This window comes from Macrotis lagotis, chromosome 3 (assembly GCF_037893015.1).
Source record: "Macrotis lagotis isolate mMagLag1 chromosome 3, bilby.v1.9.chrom.fasta, whole genome shotgun sequence".
NCBI classification, from domain to species: domain Eukaryota; kingdom Metazoa; phylum Chordata; class Mammalia; order Peramelemorphia; family Peramelidae; genus Macrotis; species Macrotis lagotis.
Window position 1 is genome coordinate 216,311,573 of NC_133660.1, and position 15,156 is coordinate 216,326,728.

At 37.5% G+C, this 15,156-nt stretch overlaps 1 protein-coding gene across 3 annotated transcripts in view; it reads left to right on the forward strand.

Moving 5' to 3' along the window:
* SORCS2 (sortilin related VPS10 domain containing receptor 2) overlaps nt 1–15,156 on the forward strand; it is a 1,216,578-nt gene that overhangs the window by 1,132,581 nt on the left and 68,841 nt on the right. For all 3 annotated transcript variants that reach the window (XM_074229834.1, XM_074229835.1, XM_074229836.1), the window contains exon 18: nt 7,344–7,515. In XM_074229834.1, coding sequence (XP_074085935.1) covers nt 7,344–7,515 — 172 coding nt within the window. The remainder of the gene's footprint in view (nt 1–7,343; nt 7,516–15,156) is intronic.

Sequence of the window (15,156 nt, forward strand, 5' to 3'; positions counted from 1 at the left end):
TGAGGTATCTTATAGTTTGATATCTTATCATCTTTCTTGGGGCATCTTCTTGAACTATAAAGTTTGAGTGAATATTCTTGGCTCTTAGAAGGCAGCACCTGTCATCTGTGTCTATATCCATATCTCTATCTATCTCTATCTCTATTTCTACATCTATCTGTATATTAATTATATATATATATATATTTCTATCTCTATCTCTTTATCTCCATCTCTATCTATACAGCACACAGTAAAGAATCACAGAGTGCCACAGAATTGGAAAGTATTTTGTGGGCCATCAAATTCAACTTCTACCTGTAGCATCACAGATTTAGAGTAAAAAGCAGTCATAGAGGTCATTAATTCCAATCCCCTTATTTCCCAGATAAGGAAAAAAGAAGGTAAGTGACTTACCAAAAGACATACAACTGATAAGTGTCTGAGATAAGATTCTATTTCAGACCTTCCAGACTCTAAGTACAGTCCACTGTCCATTGGATTAGCAACTGCCTAATCCAATTTATTAAGAATTTATTAAATACTTTCTATGTGCTAATTAGGTTGATAGAATGCTGCACCTGGAATCTGGAAGACTCATCTTCCTGAGTTCAAATCTGGCCTCAGGCATTTATTAGCCAAATGACCCTGTTTGTCTCGGTTTCTTCATCTATAAAATGAGCTAGAGAAAGAAATAACAAACCACTCTGGCATCTTTGCCAAGGAAAATCCCTTTTGGACTCACAGAGTCAGACATGACTAAAAAACAACTGAATAGCAATAATAATTGCAGCTACAAAGGCAAAAAAGGGAACAGACCTTAGCATCCAAGACCTAAAATTCAATTCAGGGAGATAGAAACATGTCATCAGATTTATTTTTGAGACTTGCCTGTAATTTTACTATGAATTCTCAGTGAAGATATACCCTCTAACTATTAAGGTGAATTAGAATCATTTCTAATTCTGCAATCCATAGTCTTGAGAGTTGATTGTGTCATTGAGAGTATAAATGAATTATACAAAATTACATAGCCAGTATTGCCTGAGGCAAAACTTGAACTCAGATTTTCCTTACTCCCAGTTGGAGTCTGTCCATTTTATCAAATAAGTATCTAATGATAACAGGAGAAGTAGGATAAATAATGAGGCTAAGAAAGATATATATAGGCCATCTCTACAACATATGGGATCACTTATCCCATATGCTGTAGAGATGGCCTATATATCTTTCTCATACTTGACCTCCAATGATGTGGAACTCATTACTTTCCACAGTAGTTCATTCCCCTTTGGATTAGCTCTAAATGTTGAGAAGTTTTTCCCTATCCAGAATCTAAAAACTGTCTTCCTATAACTTTTATTTATTGTTCTGCCCTCAAGGATCAAGAAGAATAAATTTAAATATCTATTCCAAATGAAAACTCTTCTTAAGGGAAGCTACAGTTTCTCTTATCTAGGCTAGTCATCCTCAAGGCTTTTGACTAACCCTCAGCTAGCGTGAGAGAGCAGATCTGAAATCCAGAGATCTGCACTTGAATCTTGCTTCATAGAAAACCTCAGTTTCCTCTTCTGTAAAAGGAAACAATAAACAATCCTTAAATTGTCTACTTCATTTGCTATGGTGAAGAAAGTGCTTTGAAGACCATGACATCAGGAGGATGATGCCATGACATGCACTGAATTGGATTTGAGTGGGGGCGGGGGTGGCTGTGCTGAGTCACCAACTTCCAAAGTCATACAGGTTCAGTGACCAGATATGAATCAGAAGGAATAGAGAAGACCTGAATGTGAGGTAATCAGGATTAAGTGACTTGCCTGAGATCACACAGATACGAAGTATCACTGTTAGAGATCACATTTGAACTCAGATCCTTCTGACCCCAGGGCTGGTGCCCTATCCACTGTACCACCTAGTTGCAAACCTTAAAACCCCGTGTAAATATAAATTATGATAATTATTCATGATCTCCAGTCACTAGAGCCAGTCTGGTGTAAATGAATGTCCATCCCTAGATGCACAGCATCTTGTCCTTCCTCCAATTATATATTCCTCTGTCTCCACCTCCCATTGTATCATTCAGGGACTTGGAGCTCTTCTGAAGGTATAATGAGGAGAGGTGTGGGAGGAAAGAAGGAAAGAGGAATCTGGGGTGGCTTTGAAGTTTCTCTCAGAAACTCTTCCTTGTACAAGGATGCTTTCCTTTATTTTTGCCTAGCTTCACAAGTACAGCCATTATCTGGGTCCCATCACTCAAGAAGATGACTCAATGTGGAAGATACCTGTTTTTCTCTTTTCCTGCCTGGCTTCTGTGCAATATGAAAAACTTGAAGGTGTTCCTTTGCTGCCTTTTGTACATCTAATAAAGGCACAATTTTTTTTCCTTTCTCCCCAGTTCTGACTCCATTTAAAAGAATATTTATCCTCTAGAAATATTATCTTGGAAATCAAGTATCTTTAAGGGTCAGTGGTAATCTCTTGACTCCTCCATGGGATTATCTCTACCCTCATTTCCTGTTCTTTGACTCCATACCTAACCGTGCAAACTTACCCTTATAAGACCTGCATCAGTTAGAATCAGAGACAAGGTTCAAGTCTGTGGGAAAAACAGCCTGATTGATATTTAGAGAGGTACAAGTAAACAGGCAGGCGGACAACTTGCTTTTCAGTCATGTCCACTTCTTCATGACCTCATTTAGGGTTTTCTTGCCAAAGATATAGTAGAGATTTGCCATTTCCATCTTCACTTCATTTATAGAAAACAGGGTTACCACAGAATCACAGGGTTTGGAAGCATTTGAGCCTGAATTTGAATTCAGAAAATGATTCTTCCTCATTCCAGACCTCCATTGTGCCACCTAGCTGCTGTTCTCCTTTCTTATAGCACAATAGTATTCTTTCAGCACAAATAGGTGGTACAGTGAAAAGAACAGAAAGGTGAAACTGCCCTAAGAATGATGGAAGTTTTTAGGAGTTCCAAGTATTAGTTTTCTGAATAGGAATGCAAACAGTTTAACCTTATTGATATCTTATGATTTCTCTTTCCTGTTTATCTTATTATATTTCTCTTGAGTTTTGTGTTTGAAAGTCAGATTTTCTTTTCAGTTCTGGTCTTTTCATTAGGAATACTTAAAATTTCTCTATTTCATTAAATATCCATTTTCTCCCTGAAGGATTATACTCAGTTTTGCTAGATCGATATTCTTGGTTGTAATCCTAGTTCCTTTGCTCTCCAGAATATTATATTCAGAGTCCTCTGATTTTTTAATTAGAAACTGCTAAACTGCTTGTATTCTCTTGACTGTGGCACCATGTTATTTAAATTGTTTTTCCCCCTTGTAATATTTTCTCATTGACTGGGGAGCTCTGGAATTTGACTATAATATTCCTAAGGTTTTCATTTGCTTTCAATTTCTATTTACCCTCTGGTTCAAGGATACCTAGGAAGTTTTCCTTGAAAATTTTTTGAAATATGATGTCTAGGCTCTCTTTTTTGATCATGGCATTCAGGTCAGTGGTTTAGAAAAACCATTTCATTAGAAAATGAAATATTTCACATTTTCTTCTATTTTGTCATTATTTTGATTTTGTTTCATTTTTTTCTTTGACATTGTATAGTTGTGGGAAGGCTTGATGGAGATGATGGAATTTGAACTGGATCTTGAAGAACTGGCAGGCTTTTTTTTTTAGGTTTTTGCAAGGCAAATGGGGTTAAGTGGCTTTGCCCAAGGCCACACAGCTAGGTAATTGCTAAGTGTCTGAGGCCACATTCGAATTCAGGTACTCCTGGCTCCAGGACCAGTACTTTATCCACTGCACCACCTAGCCACCCCTTGTTTCATTTTTTCTTAATGTCTCCTATATTCATTAGTTCCCACTTGCCCAACTCTACTTTTTAAAAAAGTATATTCTTCAGCGAATCTTTTTACCTCTTTTTCCATTTAAGCAGTTCTACTTTGTAAGGAATTCTTTTCTGTACATCTCAAATTTTGACTTGGGTAATTTTAAGTTCTCCTCTCCTCAGTGGATTTGTGTGTGTCTTTTACCCTTTGGTCAATAATGTTTTTAAGGTGTTATTTTCTTCAGTATTTTCATGCCTCTTTTACCAAGTTCTTAACTCTTTTTTTCAAGATTATCTTATATCACACTCTCATTTGTTTTCCAAGTTTTTCCTCTATCTGTCTTATTTCATTTTTAAAATCCCTTTTGACCATTCCAGGAATTCTTTTGGGTCTGAGACCAATTCATATTTTTTCTTTGAGCTTTTAAATGTAACTGTTTTGACAATGATCTCTTCTTTTGAGTTTGTGTTTTGATTTTTCCTTCTCATTATAGTATCTTGCTATGGTCATGGCTTTTTTGTTGTTATTTACTCATTTTTATATTCTTTTTTTATTTTTAGATTTATGTTAAGGTTGGGCTCTGTTACTTTAGGGGCGCTATCCCAATCTTCAGATTTTTTTTTTTGTATTAATTTTTTGTGCAGTGTTCTCAGAGTTATTTCTCTCTAAGATTTCAGTTCTACCATGGTGGTGTGATCTAAGGAAAAGTGTGGCCACTGTTCTCCTGGCCTGTGCTCTGCTCTGTGAATGACCATAGGTATTCTTTTCTGCCCTAAAACTATGACCAGGGATATTGCTCCTTTGTGGCTACACATTCTGCTTTGCTACTGCTCTTCCTCACCTGGGGATTGTGATCCAGAATTATAAATGGAGACAGTTAGGTGGTGCAATGAATAGAGTGCCAGACCTGGTCAGGAGTATCTGAGTTCAAATCCAGCCTTAGACACTTAATAATTACCTAGCTGTGTGACCTTGGGCAAATTACTTAATCCCATTGTCTTGCAAAAACAAGAACAAAAACAAAGCAGAATTATGTATGGGCAATGTGACAAAGTCATTCTGTACCCTGTATTGGACTGTGTTCCATTCTTACCACTCCAAAATAGATCTTTTCTGCCAACCTTCTAAATTGTTTTGGACACTCCATGCTATTGTTGGTTCTGTAGCTCCTGAATTCATTTTGAAGCATTCTTATAAAGTTGTTTGGAGAGGAGTTTAGAGAGATCAGGTGGGCCCCTGCCTTTACTCTCTCATCTTGGTTTCACCTTTCAAGATTAGTCTTTGACCTGTCAAAATCAGGAAGTCATGATTGACTTGTTTGATTTTTTTGCATGGTAAATGGTAGCTCTACTATGATCTGAATATAGTAACCTATCAGAATTTGGATATATATATATATATATATATATATATATATATATATATAAAGACTACTGGCTCTGAAGTCAGAGTCAAATCTCACAGACACGGGTTACATGAACAACCTTAACCTCTCTGGGACTCAGTTTTCTGAATTGTAAAATGAATGAGTTGGTCCAGGTCTTAGAGGTCCCTATTTTTGTAAATTATTATTACTCCCCCCAAAAAAGTACCAAAATAAAATGTTTTTATACCATTGGTATTTAAGAAATATACTGATAAGCTTTACCTTAGCTAAAGAAAACTGTCTTGTCTCAGAGAGTTTTAGAGCAGGAATGGATATTACGATATATTAAATAAAAGGTCAGACCTGAATCAGTCTCTTAATCATTCCATCAGTCAGCAAACATTTATTAAGCACAATTATATGCCAGATACTGTGATAAGCACTAGGGATGCAAAAAGAGACAGAAGACAAATCCTGGCCCTCAAACAAAGTAGCCTAGTCTAGCAAGTTCATATCAGGGTTAAGGAAATGGAGGCTCAGAAGACAGTGACTGTCACTTAGTAGATAGCAGAGGCAAAACTTGAGCTCAAGTCTTCTATCTTCCAATTGAGTCCTACCACCCATCTCCAGTATAATGCTAATCAGGTAACAAAGACAATGGATAAGTGTTCTCTCTCTTGACTACAGAATTTTTTAGTCCCTTGACAATTAAAATTTATGTTTTTTCCATATCACTATTTCCTTGTCAAGGAGGGTGAAAAAGAGACTTTGGGGCAAATTTGAGAAGTCATTAGATCTGCAGCTGGAGGACCTGTGGTTTAATCTCTGACCAGCTATCAAGTACCCTTGTTCCACCATAGCCCTTTGGGAGCCTCCTCTGAGGAGATGGTGATACTGAAATTATCCAACTCACAAGTTGAGAGGGTCTAGTGAAATTATATAAATGAAATTACTCTATACCCTGGAGGGGTTATTAAGGTAATACTGATCTTCTGGGTTAAAGAATGCTTTCCCATCCATTAACCGAGGCAACTAGGTGCCAGAAGCTTAGCAAGGATTTAGGGTCAGAAAGCTCTTAGCCTCAATTCTATCATCTGTAGAAGCAGGATTACAGCAGTAACCAGTTCACATGTTTGTTATGATGATATTATAGGACTTTGTAAACCTTATAAATTTTATGTATTTATTTACATTAAAAATGAAATTATTTATTTATATACATTAATATATATTTAGTAAAATTATAATTACATGTCACTTAATTTAATTCTAATTAATTTCATTAATATATGTTCATGTAAAGTATAATTACTCTTATCTCATATGATCCTATTAACTTTGTGAGGCAGGCAAGTCAAAGTTTTAGGGGTTTTGGGGGGTTTTGGTTTTTGGTTTTCAGTAAAGCAATGGGGTTGAGTGACTTGCCCAAGGTCACACAGCTATGTATTAATTGTTTGAGACCGAATTTGAACTCAGGTCTTCCTGACTCCAGGGCTGGTGTTCTATCCACTGTACCGCCTATCTGGCCCAAGGACAAAGATTTTTGTCCCCAGAGTTTGTGCTTTGTTGATATAGACTTGTTATTAATACTATTATCAGTATCTTTTATTACTAATAGTTTGGTTTAGAAGTCATGATGATCTGAGTTCAAGTCCTGTCTCTGCAATATCCTGGCTTTGTGACTCTAGATAAATCCCTTACCCCCTCAGTGTCCCAAGAAACTTTCTATGAATACTTGATCTGCATTGTCTGTAAATTTCCAACCTGAGCATCTCTCAACACTGTTGAAATGATGAACTTGGAAAAAATAATGTTAAGATTCATATTTATCCCTCAATCAACATCTATTAATCACCTACTATATTCTAGGTATTGTGCCAAGACTGTTTTAAGTGTTTTTACAATTTAAAAATCAATTTCCATAATTCTCATTTGATCCTCCCTCTGAGATGCAGAACACAATTCTTTTTTAATCCCTATTTTTTTTGATGAGGAAAAAAGAGACTTAAAGAGGTATGGTATGGTGATTTACCCAAGTCACACAATAAGAACACACATCCAAGGATGAGTTCCTATCCAGCCTTCTGACTCCCAATCCCAGGCTCTTTCCATTTAAGCCACAGCTATCTCAGCAAGCACCTCTCTCTCATCTGTAGATACCGGAAAGTGGTATCTAATGTCTGTGAAGGTGGTGTGGACCTGCAGCGCTATGTGTTCCAGCATCAATGTCCCCTGACAGCCCCCAAAGGATTGCAAGTCAGCATCAAAGGAGAGACGGTTGCCGTGAAGCCGGGAGAGGACATCACATTTGTGGTCAGACAGGAACAGGTAAGGGAATTGCTAAACTTCCCTGTGGTTTTCCTGGAGGTTAGAATAATGATATGACTTACCTTTGAACTCTCTAATTGTCATAGCAATCTGACTGCCAAGAAAAATATGTAAAGGTTCTCAGGTGACTTCAGGGTCATTCAAGTTCCTCTGGTCCCAGTAGAACCAAAGTCAAGTCATACCATTTGGGTGAAGATTCAACTTCTCTAAACATTTATTAACCACCTAATTTACATGCTTTGCTGTGTGTAAAACCTTGTGGTCACAGATAGATATAGCACAGAATGTATCCTCAAAGTATCTATCATCTTAATAGACAAGGTCCAACATGATAAGTACAATAAAAAATAGAATGTGGCAATGATAAAGAAAAGATCTAATCCAAGTCCTCTGAGAAAATCAAAAGAAAAAGAGTGTAATTCCAAAATTATATCAGGGAGAAAGACAGAGAAACTTTCTAGAAGGTGATGAGAATTCCGGAAATAATAGAAATTAGGACTAATAGGGGCGGCTAGGTGGCACAGTGGATAGAGCACCAGCCTTGGAGTCAGGAGTACCTGGGTTCAAATCCGACCTCAGACACTTAATAATTACCTAGCTGTGTGGCCTTAGGCAAGCCACTTAACCCCATTGCCTTGAAAAATCTAAAAAAAAAGAAAAAAGTTAGGATTAATAATACATGACCTTTGCCTGGTAGTTAATGGCTATAAAACATTATGTTGCATGGACTCCTTCATGCTTATGACACCCCTATGAGGTTGACAGTGAAAGTTTTATCACATCTGAAATATGAAGAAACAGAGGCATGGAAAAGTAAAGTGCTTTGCTCAATACAAGGAAGACATAGGACGCCAATCCATGTCATCTAGCTACAAAGCCAGTGTCATTTCCAGTACACCAAAGAAAACTACTTATAAAAGGTTACAGAATGGAACCATAGAAATAGTGCTGAATTTTGAATCAGAGGACCTAGATTCAGTTCTTGGACCTGCTACTTACTACCTGTTCAACCTTAGACAAGTTCACATAATCACTTGGAGTCTCAGTTTCCTCAAGCTTAAAAATGATGAGGCTAAACTAAATGCTCTCTCACTTCTTTCCATCAGCAAATTAGTATCCTGTGATCCTCCAGGCCCTGACAATACTTTTCATTATATAAGTAGAGATATGAAGAATCTCCACACTTCAAAATTAGAGGAGGATGCTAGTGGAGGAGTAAATTTATTGAATACCTACAGTTTTCTCATTTCAAAATAAGTTAGCTAGAATTTATTAAGCAGTTTCTATGTACCAAACATTAAAAAACATTTACTGCTGGTAAGGAGCTCATAGTCCACCAAGAAAGAAAACATCCACACTGCCACACACAAATAAGATATATATGTGTGTGCATATCTGTATAAATAGAGAGAGACAGAGACAGAGTCAGATATATATATATATATATATATATATGTATGTATGTATATGAAAATCACAGAGAGAAGATACTAGGATTAAAGGGAATCAGAAAAGACTGTTGGGATTTTAACTGATACTTGAAGGAAGTCAGGGGTCACAGATGAGGAAGAAGAGTATTCCAGACATGGGGGACAGCCATGACAATGACATCAGGGAGATGGAAGATGGAATATCTTGTATGAAATATATTAAGGAGGTTAGAGTTTGGCCAGTTTGGTTTCAGTGGTATAGCTTATATTTGAGAGGAGAGAGAGACAGAGAGAGACAGAGACAGAGAGACAGAGACAGAAAGACAGAGACAGAGAGAGAGACAGAGAGAGAACCTTATATATAATTGTGTAATAGATCTCCTCCATTGAGAAGCAGCGTGATGTAGCCAGTCTGGGAGCCAGGAAGACCTGAGTTAAGTCGTGCATTGACTCATGCTAACTCTATGGCCTCAGGTAAGTCACATGAAATCTCAGAGTCCCAGGCAAAGATGATTGCAGAGATGATGCTGACCTGCCTCGATGGAGAGAGTTTCCTTGGGTTGGAAGTTCATTATACAAATGAAAACACAGGTTCAATCTCTATCCCTGTAACCTATTCCCCGATTACTCCAATGTTGCTGGAGGGAAATAGTAGGGTTATTCTCTCATTATATATGGTGACATAATCAATTCCTTTCATTCTTTATCATTATGATTCTATAAAGGAAAAGGCACATCGGGCCTATATTTTGAATAAATCTACGTTTATTCTTCAGCTTCCAAATACTCTGGAGTCCTACCTATCACTTTCATTGACATGGACAGCTGCCAAAAATATATCTCTGGCTAGTAAGGATAAAAGAGAAAGATTTCCATAATGTAGAAGAAATAAAACTAGATTTCCAGTCAGAAGACCCCACTTAGAATGCTGACTCTGCAATGAGCTATGAAATGACTTGACAAGTCATATAACCTCAAAGGATCTCAGAGTAGAGAGAGACTTGCTTGGGTACCCAACCTTTTAGCTCTTCTGGGCCACATCACCCAACAAAAACTTGTCAAGGGCCATATATAGAACTTAATATTTATACAATGTAACTTAGATTACTACTGAGTATAATAATAAAATGTAATAATGCCACATGAATGGACTCTGAGGGATGCATGCATTCCCCAGTCATGAGATGGACACATGAGAGCTGGACACAGAGAGTCCAACTCATTCTCAATAAGGAGCCTCCTCTACTCTGTCTTCAACATGTGGCTAACCATCCTTAACAACTCAGGTGATGACTTTCCTATTACCTCCTAATGCACTGATTGACATTCTATTTCTGGAGAGTTTTCATAAGTTTTTCCTTGAATTTATAATAACAACAGATAGCATTTAAATAGTGTTGTAAGATCTGAAAAATGCATTGTATATGTTTTCTCATTTGATCCTCACAAAAACCCTATAAGATAGTGCTGTTATCATTCCCATTTCTAAGGGTCAACTGTGTTACTCAGGACCACACTAAAATGAGTACCTGAAGCAGGATCTGAATGTGGGTCTTCATGGCTTCAAATCCAGAAGTTTTTTCACTGAGTGACCTGATTGCCCAAATGGATTCTGCTTAGCTACAGATCTTTGACCCAGAAATGATGGACAAGGAATTGTAGGAAGACAGATTTCAGTACAATATAAAGAGATTCCTAAGTAATCAACATTGTCCATAAAGGAAATGGGACTGCCTTTGTGGATGTAACACATTTCCTGTCACTAGAGAATTTCTAGTGGGGGCTGGATGATTGCTCCTCAGTTGTGCCATGGAGAAGTCTTGTTTTTTATATAATGGTTGAACTAGAGGGCTTCACAATCCACTTCCAATGCCAGTGTTCCAAATTTCCTACTCCAATTTCCTTTGTCTAACATGTTAAGATTCACTGATCCCATCGCCATTGTTATCTGACCCCATAGTCAATGTTCAGTTATATTTTCTTTAAGACCAGTCATGTCCTGAGAATCAACTGGGAGTCCCCTAATAACCTCCAGGTCTTGGTCTGAAAAGGACTTGCATATTCCAGAGCAGATAATAAACTTTTCCCATTGATTTTTACCTCTTACATGAGACTGAAACACAACAATTTGCTGCCACCTATAGATTGGAATGAGTATCAGATATGTCTATGAATCCCCAGAAAAGAAACTGAAAGCAGGTTTAATGGTGAAACTCATAGTCTATCAGGAGGGTTTAAACATGAAAGGTGACTTTACTCGTGGTGACGAGATTTTTCCTTGACCTCCCCTCCCTCTGGTTCTTCTGCGTGTCAGCACCACTGCCTAAAGAAGGGCTAGAAATGTGCTTAGACATAGTGAAATCATCCTGAAGTTACCAAGTACTCATATTTCTTGTAGCAGGGAGGATACAGACAAATTGTACAAAGGAGCCCATAGATAAATAAGTAACCTGAAAAATCCACTGCTGAATAATAGAGTACATTTCATTAGTTCATATTACCAAATAACATAATAACTATTATTTATGTAGCTCTTTGAAGCCTGCAAACTACATACACACACTGAATCATTTGATCATTTCAACTTTATAAGGGTTACAAATTATAGTCTCATTTTGTAGACTGAGAGGAAAACCCCATCAGATTATACATTCCTTGAAGATAGGGGTAATGCTTTTGGTTTTGTTTATATTGTCAGCATTTAACCCAGAATCTAACATATAGTGATCACTTAATAAATGTTTATTGGTGTTGATGATGATAGAAGAGGGAAAGAAAAAAAAGGGAGGAAGAACATGCCCAGATCACCTATAGTAAGGCAGTATTCACTTCACTCCATCAAATAACTATCAAATATCTCCTATGATGAGGCACTAGCAGTGAGTATTAAGACTAAAGTGAAATAAGAAGCCCTGCCTTTGAGGTTCTTATAATCTGAAAGGAAGGAAGGAAGGAAGGAAGGAAGGAAGGAAGGAAGGAAGGAAGGGAGGAAGGGAGGAAGGGAGGAAGGGAGGAAGGGAGGAAGGGAGGAAGGGAGAAAGGAGGAAGAAGGAAGGAAGGTGTTTGATAGATGGGGTGGATGGACAGATGGATGAGTGCAAAGACAGATAGATGTTGGATGGATGGATGGATGGATGGATGGATGGATGGATGGAAGGATAGGTGAGTGGATGGATAGAGGGGTGGGTAAATAGATGGACAGATGGATGGATGAATAGTCAATTATACATGAAGCAAGTATTTATTTAGCACTTATTATGTGCCAGCTAACTGTTCTGAGCTCCTAGGTTTCAAATATAAATAAATAAATAAATTAGTCCTTGCTTTTTGAGAGCTTACATTCACTCTATAGAAGGAAGATCACATATAAAGTCTTGTGCACTTAAAAAAAGAGCTGAGAAGAAACTACATATAGTTCTTCTGGGGATGGAAACTATAGTAGGTATCCATAGTATAGTGGTCTGGTTCCCAGAAGAATAAGGGAAAAAAATACAAAATGATTACAAGATTATTAGGGGGAGAAGGTATTAATAATTTGGAGACCAAGAAAATTTTCACATCAAAAGGTTTGAGCTGAATTTTAACAAAACAATAGATTCCATTCAAGTCAGCAAGTATGTAAGTTTTAATATGAGGTAAGCATTATGCTAAGCTCCAAGATGCAGACAAAAAAAGATGACTCACTCCCTGCCCTCAGAGAATTTACATTCCAATGGGAGATATAACATGTGTATATAAAAAAATTTTATTATATATTATATAACATACATGTTTGCATAAAATGAATACATGGTCATTTTAGGAAAAGCCCTAGGAGCTGGGGGATCCAAGAAAGACCTTGTGGAGAAATTGGCACATGAATTGAATCTTATGAGAACCAAGGATTCCAGGACACAGAAGGAAGAAGGTGAAACATTTCAGGCTTGGAGGAAGGGACAGTTAGGATGGGAAAGAGAAGACAATCTAAATAAAATCATAAAAACAGGAGTTGGATTGTGTCACATGGGAAAATTATAACCACTCTCCAATTCAGCCATACTTGACAGTTCATTGTCCCATTCACATACCCTGCATTCCCTTTCTGCACATTTGTACTAGCTGCTCTACCTTTCTGGAAAGAGATGCAATATGTAGAAAGATAAGTACATTCATTTGAAGAGGAAAGAGAGAGAGAACTAGTTGCTTTTGATGAGGGCTAGATCAGGAAAAACCTCCAAAATGAAGTACCAAGGGAACCCATTCCAAGCAGAGGGGGCAAAATATGGAGTAGCAAAAGATGGGATAATGAGGAAGTCACTGGAATTGATAGAATAGGGATGGAGTTGATCAGATCAGCGACTTCAGAAAATCACCTCTGCAGAAGAGTGGAGGACAGATTAGTGGGGAAGGGGAAAGAGAGAATGAAGGAGGAAATGAAGAGAGGTAGAAAGGAAGAAAAGGAGGGAGGAAAGAAGAGAGAGACAATAAGTATTTTATTAAGCACCTAATATGCATCTGACCTATGCTAAGCACTTTACACAAATCTTACATCATTTAATCTTCATGAAAACCATAAGAAGTAAGTGCTATCATTACTCTCATTTTTCAGTTAAGGAAACTGAGACAACAGGTAAAGAGATCAGGGTCTTGGGGCAGCTAGGTGACATAGTAGATAGAGCACCAGCCCTGGAGTCAGGAGTACCTGAGTTCAAATCTGACCTCAGATACTTAATAATTACCTAGCTGTGTGTCCTTTGGCAAGTCACTTAACCCCATTGCCTTGCAAAAAAAAAAACTAAAAGAGAGAGAGAGAGAGAGAGAGAGAGAGAGAGAGAGAGAGAGAGAGAGAGAGAGAGAGAGAGATCAGGGTCTCACAGTCAGTATATGTCTGAAACCAAATTTGAATTCAGGTCTTCCTGACTCCAGGTCCAGCATGCTAATCACTGTGTCATCCAGTTGCCTTTAATGATATGATTGATGATAAGATTTTGAATGAGGGTATTTGCATGAGTGGTTGGAGAAGGGGATGAGTGAGAGAAAGAGTTTGGGGCTAGAAATGGTAAGATATGCAATTGTTTGGTAAGTGAGTGAAAACTAGTACCAAAATGATCAGAAGTGATCAGGGGATCACAAGAATGGACAGAAGAATAGTGGTTTAATAGAAAAGGTGGTTTCAGTAGAAAGAGGGAAGTTTTGAAGAGGGAGAGAGTTGAGGGAAATCATAGATCCATGTTCAGCCTTCTTTTCCCTCCATCATGCTGTCTTGACCATACAGCAATACAGTTTTCTTACCACAATTGAATGAAGGTTGCCCTTTAGTTATCTGTTACTTGGCAATTATACTAAAGCAAATGCATGGAGAAATAGAACAAAGTTGGAACTAGGAGTCAAGAGAATGGGCTTTTACTTACTCTCCTACCAATCAGGAAATCTTGGCCAGGTTACTTCTGGACCTTGTTTCCTCATCTGTGGAACAAAGGAATTGGACAATATCTCTCTATAGACTTTTGTGATTCTAATTTTCTTTGTTTTAATGGAATGTCCCTTCGAGGTCAAATGGTTGCACACGTTTTAAAGTCTTTTCCAACTCTTCATATTCTGTTCTAAGGGCTCTCCCTCTAATGTTCTATGAATAAAAACAAGAATAAAGTAGCAACATGGATATTTAGGGGCTATTTTAATATTATATTATTACTATTTGCTCTAGCTATATAGTCACACTGGGGAAAATGAGTATTCCTCCACCCTGAAAAGTTGTATAAGTTACTGATTCCTTCACTCAATTTCTCCCATCAGTATATGGATAATATGGTTATTTAAAGGATAATGTTCACAGCAGGGAAGTATATGAGGCAGTAAACATCTTTTGTGGGTGATTAAATGCCGAAGCAGAGATGAGCTTTTGATAAGTGTAGAAGCTCTTTATTGCAATCTACCTCCTTGTCCTGGGCATTGTTCCTACTACAGTGTATGACAAGATAAAAGGAAGTTCAACAAACCATGGCATTATAAAGGAAAAAGAATAATGTTTTTCTTTTTTTATGGTAAAGGGTTTAGAAGGCTCTGTGATGTTTTTTCAAGGTAATACTGCTAAAATCCTCCAGTGGGTATGCCATGAATTAGGGAGAGTCAGAATGATGTGGTAAAAAGAGCACAAGTTTTATTGTCTGTGTCTTTGGGTAAGTCACTTCCTCTCACTGATCCTCAGTTTCCTTATCTATGTTGTTGATGT